Source organism: Dermacentor silvarum, chromosome 7 (assembly GCF_013339745.2).
Source record: "Dermacentor silvarum isolate Dsil-2018 chromosome 7, BIME_Dsil_1.4, whole genome shotgun sequence".
NCBI classification, from domain to species: domain Eukaryota; kingdom Metazoa; phylum Arthropoda; class Arachnida; order Ixodida; family Ixodidae; genus Dermacentor; species Dermacentor silvarum.
Genome location: NC_051160.1, coordinates 157475876 through 157488401, shown reverse-complemented (window position 1 = coordinate 157488401; position 12526 = coordinate 157475876). Strand labels below are relative to the sequence as shown.

Genomic DNA, 12526 nt, shown 5'->3' with positions numbered 1-12526 from the left:
CCATACCTCTCCTCAGCGACCGTGCACGAATACGAAACCATTACCGCTTCTACCTTGCTTCTGTGCGATCAGCTGTCGGAAATGCAACTGAGTTTTCGCTAACACACTGTGCTCCAATCATGCTAGATTGAATAATGTGGATTGGAGACGTGTGCAGTAGTTGGCTGCAAAAATAGTGACTGGCATGTTAAGGAATAGAATGAATCTGTGTGGCGAAGTTCGCGGACCGCTGCTGTAACTGTCCGAACATGTTACCGGCACTTCGTGATGTACGGCTTTCCTTGAGGATACAGAAATTTGCTCATCCGCAAGCCTTGTATCGCTAACCTTCAAGGAAAGGGCTTCATCCCAGAACATCGGCAAGAGTACCACTCGTTAAACAATGACAATGGGAGTAGGGCCGCTTCCTGTCATAGTAAGTTTTGCGCACGTTATCTCTACACATCTATCGCAAATAGCAGGAAAACTTATGCCCACTCTATCGCCGATGTATTAAGAATAAATGAATGGGCGCACACTTGAATATATGCGCACTGTATATGCACAATAAATAACGGACTACACCGATGGCACACGAATGGTCGAAGCTGAATGTTTCGTGATGGTCCACAAGAGTAAGCAAGTTACTAGCTGTAATATATATTTGCTACAAGGTATTACAATGTAGAGAACAGCTACGTTTCAAGCCTTGTGCGCAGCAAGAACAAATCTAACGGAACTGAGCACACCCGCGAGCGAATAGGCAGAAAATAATCAGATAGTGGCAGCACCGAGGAACTTCACTGAGTCAGAAACTGACAAGCCACTGCTTCAAAATATTTGCCGAATAAAGAACAAAGAGCAAAACACACTCATCCTGACTGAATTCATAATCGCAAAGCTTGGAATGAATATTTATACCCGCTTTTAGAAGAAGCACCATATACACTGCTTGCGCCGTTTGGACATAGCTTAATCAGCTCCGAAAGCACTTTTGCATATTCTCTGAAGCTGCAGGTGATCAAAGCTTCGTGTCGTCCACCTAGTCACCGTCTACGATATCTCCGAAAGCAGGTTTTCTAAGCCGCGCCGGCGTCATACACTTCCGTTGTAAACAAGGAGGCAACGGAGGCAGTTGAGGCAAGCAATGGACGCGTCACCACGTGATCAAATATGGCAGCGCCCACGGGATCGCCGCGAAAAGGGTCAATATCAGTTCGAAACCAGCAAAGCAGTGCATGCAGCTTATATGAAAAACGTAAAGGCCATGAAATGAATAAGTTGAGGACAAATATTTTGATGAATCTTTGTCATTCAAGAACCTTGTTTACATTTTTCTACATATGCAACGGCCAGGAAGAAACCTCAATGATGCTATCCCTCGTTGCAATCGATTGCGCAGGGGCAGCTGTAATTCGTCGTGTATTGTAATTACACCGAGATAACACTCGCAGCAGTGAGTACAAATAAAAAGTGGTAGTTCTGCAAAATATATATTAGAAATGCGAAGATAGAATGGAATATACAAATGCGAAGATACAACTCGCTAAAGGGCAAAAAAAGAGTCGCTGGAAACAAAGTTCACTGCTTGCATACACAAAACCTCACAATAAGATATTTAAGAATACGTATGAGTCTCCAATAAAACTACGTATTTAAGCAAACATCAGTGTATATAATGCGTCAAACAAGACAAATAAACATGTTGCTCAGTCACAGATAGTAAACTTTGCGCACAGAAAGACAGATGAACTAGGCAACAACATAACTATGATCGCAGAAATCGTGATATGTACTTGGGCCATGCAGCGGTCGCGACAGTGCCATGTTGGTAGAATAATAGAGGAATAATGCATAAATCAGTACGAAAATGTGTAATTTAACTGCCTGCACAACGCCAACAATTATTCTGCACCCAAAATTAAAGGAGGCTATTCCTTCGTTTCAAAAAAGAAATAAAAGCAGGTAGCTTAAAAGGAAAGAAAAGGACAAACGAAGGCCACAGATGATGCGGTAAGTTGAACTACCCAATATCCGAGTGTATTTTTGGCGAACGCCACGTGGGCCGGGCTTTCAATCAGCGAGGTCGGTCAAAATTGGTTATTGGTATCCTCGTAATTTTTGTATTCGCGTGATAATTGTGATAATGATGCTAACTGCTTGAATAAATGGCGAAATTTTCTGCAGTTTTAAAAGCTAATGAACGGTCATACGTTTTCATAATTAAGAACTTATGGACCTGAAGGAACAGTGCTTTTTACTTGCATTATTTTTGCTGCTTCGCTATCTAAAGGACAAACTTCTCTCGGCGGGAAAGTTGAGCGAAGCGGTCAATGACTTCGGACACGCTGATGCCGACGTCTCTGTGGGTGTATAGAAGCGCCAGCCTAACCATGCGTTCCACAGACATTGTAGAGTGCAAGTAGTTTTTAGTAAACTCTTGTTAAAAAAATATTCTCTCTGCGCTGGCAGTGGTCACTGGAAGGGTGACTATAAGCTGCAGCAGTTTTTAAACATTTACATAGAACCTGCTGTCGCAGTGAGAGATGGGCATCTATTCCGGTGCTAAAACCTAAAACACTCCCTTGATGTCGTTGGCATACTTGTTTAGGTACCTTGCAGAAACAGTAGGCTGTTCGATTCCAGCGATGTCCGTCGTTTTGTCGGGAAGTATGGAGAAGCAGCCTGCTTCTGAATCTTAACTTTCTTTGATAATGTCACCACAAATTTCTATAATTTGGTTTTGTGCGTCTCAGCTTAAATACTAGGCCATACTGGGGCAACTTTCCAAATGGTTCTTCAGATATGTATCTCTACAATCAGCTCGCATGCGAATAAGCACTCTGAAAATGCCTGTATTTTCAGCAGGGGCATTGCTTAAATCCATAGGGCCCCTGTCCCTGTGGCCACGGAGAGCCAGACCTTGTCGCCCGCAAAAAAAGAAAAAATCCTCAATAATAGGCCGTTCACTTTCTTCTGTTTTCTCATATTTTACTTTGCCTGCCCTGGTCCAGCTGACAGTCACGGTGATATTTAGTATTTTCGTGTGTGTGGGAGATAGCGAGCGCGCGCCTCCATTTATGGAACGGCTTGGACACGAGCATTCCAGTGCGCGCATGTTGGCCCAAGTTTATAAGAACATTAACCCAATAAAGTTCTAGAATTGAAAATCTTAGGTCACCACCTTCGAAAACCGATTTTTTCAAAAAATTGATTTTTTTCAAATTAATATTTATAGATTCCCTGTCTATTGAAGAATATTTAGAAAAAAGAATTATTTTGATAGCTCAAGCAGTTCAAAAGTTCTGGCGATTTTTCCAACCCCTCCTAGATGCGTCCGAAACCGAAACTGAAGGTTTCTGATACAACGGAATCTGTTACCTCATCATAAATGTCTCTCAGAATGCATATTACGTCATTTTAGTATGCTTTAGTTCATTTTCAAGTGCAAGTCATTTTCTAAGTTCATTAAAAAATTCCACTAGAGGGCTACGGGGCGATACAGCACACTCTGTTTACTTTGCTCGCGTTAGCGTGGCGTTTGCGTCTGTGTCGCGTGTGCTTTTTCGTGCGCTTTTTGAACATCGTGGATTTAGCGCTATCCACTCAAGAAGAAAGTCTGTGTACTCTATGAAATATTAAAAACACGGCCACTACACGACGATGGCATGCCTGACCAGTGTCTGCTGCTGTGTGAGGAAGGCCGTGCGCAACTCAGGTGGAGACGCAAAGCAGGCAAGAAAAAAAAATCCGTGCATCAGCTCGCTCAAAAGGAGACCGTGCCGCTTCCAAGGAGGGCCCAAGCTAAGAGTCTGTTGGATTTTAGGCGTTTCTGATGTTTTTTATTACATAAACATTCATTTGAAATCTTTAAACCCTTTTTTCTCAAAACATGTTTTTTTTTTTTTTTTGCTATGTGCAGTTGCGCGAACAGTGATAACTCTCCGTGTAATAAATATTATCGCGTAAAATTTTGTGTGCTGTTTTGTTATACATAGAGCTGTGCATTCTAACAGAATTAATGAAAACGAGCAGTAACTTTTTATACTATAGCCAATTGCATAAAAAAAACAAGAGATGCCGCAACGCGCCCGCTCACTATCGAAAAGCCGTTGAAAGTTTGTGCTCGGATGGGGCTCCTTGCGTTACGTGACTCCAGATGCAAGGGCGTTGTCACGAAATCCAGCCCGAGTTCGCAATGTTCGTGCCGAAATGTCTTTTCGAGCGTGAAAAGGACATTGTAGACCAAACCCAGCATGATTGCCGACGTCAGTGGTAGTTTTGGTCGGCGGTGCATGCCAGCACAAAAAAATTTCGGGGAGGGCTGAAGCCCCATCAGCCCCCCCCCTGGCTACGCGCCTGATGTGTATGCATACATACACACACACACACACACACACACACACACACACACACACACACACACACACACACACACATATATATATATATATATAAATGTAATTTTTCTTTTTTTTTTGCTTGCTTGTGATTATTCTTTGTAGATTTTTGCTGCTCAACCGACCGAGCTTGCGCGATGTCTTTCAGTATACCAGTATGAATGCGACTTTTTTTTTACTCCTTGTTATCAATATTGCGTTGTTATCAATATGATCTGTACCGCTTGTGCGGTTCAGCGAATATCTCTAATCTAAAATATCTTGAAATTTTGTAAAGCTTTATCGTTGGAATGCTCTGTACAGCTCACGTGGACAGGGAATATGTTTACTGCAATGTATTGAATTCTTGCAATGCTTTTTGCTGTTCATTTTTTTTTTTGTTCATCTGCATATCGCACTGTCCAGTCCTGCCCAAGGCCTAAGACTAAGGCCGGCAGTATCCTGTATATAAATAAATAAATAAGTGCTTTTAACCCTTTCGATGTCGTGTTTTTTTCAGGGGTGACGCAGTCCAGTGTCTTTTTTTTTTTTGTCTCTGATATTACAAAATGAGAACAAGGGTTTATTTTTGGTTATGCAAAAGGGAGAAAATGACACGGATAATGGCAAATGCTCTTTTGGTATGGTCCTCGCATTCCTATCTGATTGATGTCAGTGACATGGCGGGACAGAAATGCCAAAACGTACCGGTACGTTGGTGACATTAAAAGGTTTAAAAGGACACTAAAAGAAAAAAAAAACTGCACTGAATCAGCAAACTGTGCTTCTTCAATACACCAACACAGCCACTCTCACTGTGAAAAGCTCACCATGACTTCATGGCTTCTGATGACATCTGCTTTGGCACAGTTAGCTGCTTATCGACGAAAATGGACTGCACTGTATATTGAGAGGAGCTAAAAAGTGAACTGAGCCAGTGTCAAGAACTTTTAGTGCTTCACGACGGTCCAAATACGAGCAAATACTTTCAAATCCATGACCTCCCACATGTACTGGCGTTACGAAGCTTGGCACGAAAATTTTAATAATGGAAGTCTGTCCTTCATTTTCTCGCTGAGGAGGTATTGGTGGACTAGTTGGTACGGCTTTATTGTTCTAAAGGGAGCGCACTTGCTCACACATGAAAGAACACTAAATCACACCAACACATAGCATGCGTGTTTGTGTGATTTAGAGTTCGTCAACGTGTCAATGTCATTTCCGTCAATGTCAACATGTCATTTCCAATGAAAACTGCGACGATTCACTTCTGCAGCTTCGCTGTCTCTTATGGATCAGTTGCTCAGACTGCCACACACCTGTGAAGTAAATACTTCACAGGTTTGTGGCAGTTTGTGTGTGGCTAATTTGCTAATACACCAGAAATTTATTTTTTCTCTTTATGGTTTTTTTTAACGAACTTGTAGCTGTGCTGGAGTGCAGCATAGCATTTCAGCAAAGAGACACATCATCAACAAACACGAATTACGACTCACTCTGAGACTTCTGCGACTCGTCACCCTGGGCAGCTGAGGAGGAGGCCACAGATGTGGTGGATGCGGACAGGTCGTCGTACTTTTTGAGCGAGTTGACAAACTGTAGCTGCTTGTTGTCTTCCTCGAGCTGGGCAACCGCCTGCTCCGAGGCCTGCAGCTTCTGTTGCGTGTTGGCCAGCTCGTCACGTAGCCACGCATTCTCCTGGCACAGGCGGCGCACCTGGGCGCGAAGCTTCTGCTTCTCCGCTTCCACCGCCTGCAGCCATTAGACAGAAGGCACGTTGCGCAAAACACTATATGCAAAGCTTCAGTTTCAAAGCTGTGGGGATGCGCAACTCTCACGCGTCCCCTCCCCTGGTGTTGTTTTTCCCGCATGGCTCTCGCGTCTCCTGTTCTCCGGGTTCCCTGCGTACCTAAGTGCCAGCGGTTAGCGTAGATGTGACGAGAGATGGCGCAAGTGTTGCACTGCTAAAAAGCCACCTAACGGCGGGGTTACTTGGGCGCACGAGGGAGCAGGGTCTTCCCCTTTGGCGTGAGGTCGGCGGGCAGCGCGAAAGCTTCGCGCGTGCGTCGACCCGCTTCACGAGGCTAGGAGCAGGACACCGGAATGGACGAACCTTGATCGTTCAAACACGCCACCGTTTGCGTGACCGTACACGTAAACGAGCAGGCGATGGTGTCTAGCATGGGGCGAACATATTCGCTCGCCATCCGGTTGCGGTGAGCCAGACTTCCTCAATTTGTCGCGCGCACATCAGCGTAGTAATTCGGCTAGCACGCATTAGTGTATGAAACGTGCAACAAATGCCCTTTTGATTGTTTGCACTACTGTGTTGTCGTTCCTTTGTCCCAAGAGCACGTGAGAGATGCCACAAAGTCTGCTTTAACATAAAAAAATAGCTGCAACAAAAATTGGGAGACGCTTAAGCTACGCCTTTAGGCATAGAACGCGATAGCATTAAAAGATCCCCCACTGCTTCTCACACCTCCCGGCAACTGCAGCTTTTTGGCAGCGACAAATAGACAAGCACCGTGCTTGTCTATTTAGTTAGTAAGCAAATGTTTACAACTTTATGCGGCCCATTCAACTACTATCCTTGCAGTGGCGCACCGACGGGGGGGGATTCGGGGGTTGTAACCCCCCCCTGAGGCCGACTTAACCCCCCCTTTTGTTTAACCCCTTTTCTTTCCTTACGCATTTGAGTACTGCAACTAAGATGTAAGACGCGCAATCGTTTGCACACTTGCAAAAAGTGCATTTTTTGACAATTTCCCGTGAAGAAATTGAAATTAGTGCTGTTTAGATGGTATTGGCAAACTGTCAACCCCCCCCTGGCAGAGATCCTGGGTGCGCTACTGTATCCTTGCTTCGTATAGCTCTCTACTATTTTGCTATCGCAATCGATGCTTCGCCTTTCGGGCGAAACTGTGACTTTTTTTTTATGCACTTCCACTTTCCTTTAAATCTTTTTTCAGAGGCACCGCACACATTCCAGCATGCTGCTCACGCTTCAAAATAAACATATCTCGAGGACTCTAAACGAGAAAGCCTCTGAGAATCCTCATGTACCATGATGTTCACACCCACGGCAAACATTGCGTCGGTCACAAGCGACAGCAGGTTTGGGGAGAGAGGAGGAGCCTTCTTTCATGGCGATGCACAGGAATCGCAAGCACTATCAGTGCCACAGTGCGTGTCATGCGAGATCCCTCTGGCATTGCCCGAGTCTCTTTGGTCACCAGCAAGCGGCGAGTGCAGAAGGCGCTGCCGCCACTCCCGTTTGCCCACACATGGTTAGTAAACCACGTTTTTGCCGTGGTAGTTGCCGCGGATGCCCGTATCTCCAGCTGGTAAGTCGAAAGCCCTTCTTTACCTAGAGTATTACCAAATCCTGACTGGGAGCTTATCACTGTCGTTGAAAAGCAAAGTGTCCAAAGCAAAGTCTACCAGTGCTAACATATGGGGCAGAAACTTGGAGGTTAACAAAGAAGCTCAAGGACCACACAAAGAGTAATGGAACAAAAAATGTTAGGCCTAACGTTAAGAGACAGGAAGAGAGCGGTGTGGATCAGAGAGCAAACGAGGATAGCCGATATTCTACTTGACATTAAGAGAAAGAAATGAAGCTGGGCAGGCCACGTAATGCGTAGGATGGATAACCGGTGGACCATTAGGGTTACAGAATGGATACTAAGAGAAGGGAAGCACAGTCGAGGGCGGCAGAAAATTAGGTGGGGTGATGAAGAAAGGAAATTTGCAGGCGCAAGTTGGAATCGGCTAGTGCAAGACAGGGCTAATAGGATATCGCAGGGAGAGGCCTTCGTCCTGCAGTGGACATAAATATAGGCTGATGATGATGATTGCAATCTGACATATTAGTTTTCTGATTGCAGAAACTACAAAAAACTAACACTTTTATTTACTCTGCACTTGGAGCAAGCAGCCTACAAATGAGGTGTGCCTTTTGCACTTGAGTCTATGCAGTACATACACCTGTGCAGGGTTTGTTGCCTCCTTTTGATGCTACACTCCACTGATTGGTTTCGATTATGCTGAGGGAGCTGTGTCACTGGAGAGAAGTAGCAGCGGAGACAAGCGCTGGGAACACTACCTACTATAAGCTGTAAAAATTACACAAAGAAAAGTAGCGCATGCACCAATTTTGGTGCTTGCACTGAGAAAACCTTGAATCCACCCTAGAATCCCAGATCAGGGGGCTATTCTAGACAAAGTCGAATTACAAGGTATTGTTTTATTCACTCAAAATGCCAACGTGGTGGAACCTAACAACGTGGTGAAATTTTATAGTGCCCGGAATAGCAGCCCCCCAGCTAGATGGAGCTACAATGAAGGGTTTCTTTTAGGTGAGTGTGAGTTTGTATTTGAAAAGTTTCAGTAACGAACTGAACAGTGTCTCATTTGATTTGGTATTAAAATCAAATAGTCACTATTAATAAACAGGAATGTTTTTCTAATAGTTTTCGAATATTTCAAAATATCAACTGTGTACAATCAAACATAAAATTGTAGAAAAAGTATGATAAATTTCATTGTAGACATAAAACAAAGAAACTACGCAGTGCAGCAAGCTATGCCAGTCAGGAAGCCAAGCTTTACCAGCTACACAGAGACCACACACACTGTCGCAGAGTCATGTGTATGAGAACTGCTCGTTTGTACCTAACACTCCATTTATGCTCTTAATAAACAATGCTTCATAACATGCAATGTGACAGAAGCTCGGTAACATTATGGATACAGGAGTAGGATGTGAACACCGTTTTATATTAATTGCGAAAACAGTTGTTGATTATTCAAAAAATTACTCTAACAGTATTCGATCTTCAATTCGCTTCTGGCACTATTGGGTTCATATCTCGAAACTGCTATTCACACACCCTCGGCCTCTTTCGTCCAGCCAGACACAACCGCCATGTCAACCGTGCAGTGCCACCCCCGCCACCCACCTGAAGGTGCGATGCCAGTGCCACCATGACCTGCGCCTCGCCCAGGCCCAGCTCGAGTGCCTCGAGGGACTTCTGGACCAGCTGGGCTTTCTCCTCGGCCACCAGGCTGGCCTTGTTGTCCTGCTGCTGCTGGGACTGCTGCACCGCCTGCACAGAGCTGCGCAGCCCCGACAGGATCGTGTTGTGTTCATTGCGCAAGGCCTCCAGGCCCTGGATCACCGTCTTGGTGTTGCTGACGATGTCTTCCTGCGACATGGCCGTCATTTTGCCCAGCGTCTCTATCTTCTTTCTGCACGCACAAGGACAAGCAAGGATTGAGCGAGGAAAGCACCTTCCTGGGCAAATCTACCACAATATTCAGAAGACTGTGCACTAACAGGAAAAGACATAATGAACTGATTACACAAAACGATCATCATCATGAGTTTAACAAGGTCTATTGTGCGAAAAAGGTCCCTCCAAACTGTAATCGCCAGCTACTCTCCTGCAGCACCAGCAGACTGGTCTACGTGCGCAGTTTCTCTAATCCCATTTCTCTGTCTAATCTTCAGCCTCATCCACAGCATTCCCATCTCTTGGCGACAGTAGATGATATGCAATGCCTGCAAGCGTGCATCTCAATGCATCTCGTCTGACCGAACCAAGATGGCAGACCTCAAACCAGATTCTTAAATACTGTGTTGAGAGAGCCTACTGATCCTACCCCCCCCCCCCCCCCCCCCAATGTCTACCATCCTCAGTTTCTCGCAACTTCGGAGCTTTAAAGATGCAGCTCTCCCATTCAAGGTGCTATTAGAAGGAATTCGGCCACCTTGGTTGGGTCAAATGTATGCAAAAGAAAGCCTGATTATGAAATTTGGCATATTGCTCTATTGTGCTACTTTAATAGGCCGGCCACCAACAGGAGTGTGAAGGAACCGCCAGAAGGGCAACGATTTGAACCACAAAAGTAACTGCAGATGTCATGACTTTCAAGGGCAGAGGGCATTGTCCCAGCCGCTTATCAACAACAGTAACCACAACGAGCTAAAATGGAGAGGACCACCATTGTTCAACCAGCCTCTCATTCTTACATTTAATTTTTTTTTTGCTTGTGCTACCACTGCATCATGCGCCAACCCACACAGGTTTCCACAGCTGAATAGGGGTACTTTCCAATCCTTTTTCTGTATTAGTAGGAACAAAAATGTGGCACATACACACTCCAACATTACAAAAGACACTTATTAAAAGGCCCAAGAGAAACACGCCTAGTGAAGGTGATGGTCTCCTTATTATGTCTGGTAAAGTATGGTTCGCAGTTCAGCATGGCAGTCATGGCTAACATTGTTAAAATCGTTTGGCAACCATGCCAGCGGCATGGTTTATAACATGAAAAACTGCATTATCTTCGGTGTTACACTCTGTGCTTCCATCCGTGCCAAGCGTGCAGCTCAGCGCATCACGAAGGCACGGTACATGGCACAGTCAACATACACCTGAGCACTGCTGAACTTGTACCTTCATGCCACAGAATTCCTGAGTAAGTCGGACGGCGAAAAAAAGTTGCATTGCTTCTGCACGTGGCCTGAGAAGAAGCGCTAGAAGTCTTGAATACATTTAAGCTTGATGGAGAAGACCGACAGAAGTACAGCAAGGTTGCGAAAAAAATGTGAAGAGTACTGCCTCCCCCCAAAAAATGATACATTCGAAAAATCTGTGCTGGCAAAACGATGATGAGCCATTTCAACAATTTCTTCGAGACATCAAAACCAAGGCCCAGCCATGCAATTTTGGAGCCATAACAGATTCTAAAAAAAAAAAATTAAATCATGGGGTTTTACGTGCCAAAACCAGTTCTGATTATGAGGCACGCCGTAGTGGGGGACTCCGGAAATTTGGACCACCTGGGGTTCTTTAACGTGCACCTAAATCTAAGCACACGGGTGTTTTCGCATTTCGCCGCCATCGAAATGCGGCCGCCGTGGTCGGGATTCGATCCCGCGACCTAGTGCTCAGCAGCCCAACACCATAACAGATTCTATATTAAAAAAAAAAAAAAAAAAGACCTGATAATCTATGGAATCACCAATGAAAAATTGAGGGTGAGGCTGCTACGCGAGACTGACGTTACACTAGAACAAACCATTCAGATGTGCAAGGCAACTGAGATAGTGGAGCAGCAATGTCGTGTGTGGGAAGAGTGCGGCTTATCAGAAAGGCCAAGTGTGCACACCACAAGCAGCACAAAGCGGCCCTCCACGTCATTTAGATGCACACGCTGCAGTCACAGTCACAGACAACGGCGAGGCCCCGCCTGGGGAAAAATGTGCCTCAACTGCAGAAAGAAAAACCACCTTACTGCTTGCTGACCAAACAAAAAGAAAATGCATGTAAACTCTCACGTGGAGGCTGACAGCACAGAACGTGCCAATGCCAACCAACAACGGGTGCAGCCCATCAGCTGAGAGGAGAAATTTGAGTGCTGGCATTGCCAAATCGCAGCAGTTCTGAAGAGCAATTCAACATTTTGAACGTGCTTGCCTTCTCCACTACCACTGCAAAGGATTGGCACGTAACTGTTCATACACAAGGCTCTGCACAGTGGCAGCTGAAAGTAAAAGTAAACACAGGGTTCCCAAGCTAACCTGGGACCATATTCGCTGTTTCAGAAGCTACAACGACCACCTACTCTGTTGAAAAGTAATGTCACCTTACGTAGCTACAATGGCAGCTCGACCAAGACCACCTACTCTGTTGAAAAGTAATGTCACCTTACGTAGCTACAATGGCAGCTCGACCAAGCCTGTTGGTACAGCGAATTTGGGGCTGGAAATTGGTCACACTGAGAAATATTTTACCCTCTTTGTGGTCAAAGTGACATGGCTGGCTCTTCTAGGTCTGCAAGCAGCAGAAGAATCTGGTCTCGTGACTCGTGTCTCAGCAGTTGAAATGAACGACACACAGAATGCGACGCTACAGGAATTCAAGGGGGTGTTTCCCGGCACAGGGTGCTAGAGCAGACAATATTACATGGTTCTTGAATAAGTTGCCAGGCCAATGGTGCAACCTGCCCGTCACATACCACTGGCACTGCGGCAGCCACTACAGGCCGAACTCAACGACATGGCTAGAGCTAGCATCATCAAGAAAGTCGACCAGCCAACGGACTGAGTGAGTCCTCTCGTTGTAGCAAGAAAAAAAAATGGCACACTACAGTATGTC

General features: G+C 45.3%; 1 protein-coding gene across 5 annotated transcripts in view; it reads right to left on the bottom strand.

The window, feature by feature from the left end:
- Positions 1-12526, bottom strand: part of LOC119458616 (kinesin light chain) — a 441510-nt gene that overhangs the window by 68238 nt on the left and 360746 nt on the right. For 2 of the 5 annotated variants that reach the window (XM_049671311.1, XM_049671308.1), the window contains exon 3: positions 5855-6110. The exons of 2 other annotated variants lie outside the window; for them this stretch is intronic. In XM_049671311.1, the coding sequence (XP_049527268.1) occupies positions 5855-6110 (256 nt within the window). Of the gene's footprint in view, positions 1-5854; positions 6111-9322; positions 9610-12526 lie in introns of those variants that run through there. One more of the 5 variants, XM_037720457.2, reaches the window with a different exon arrangement.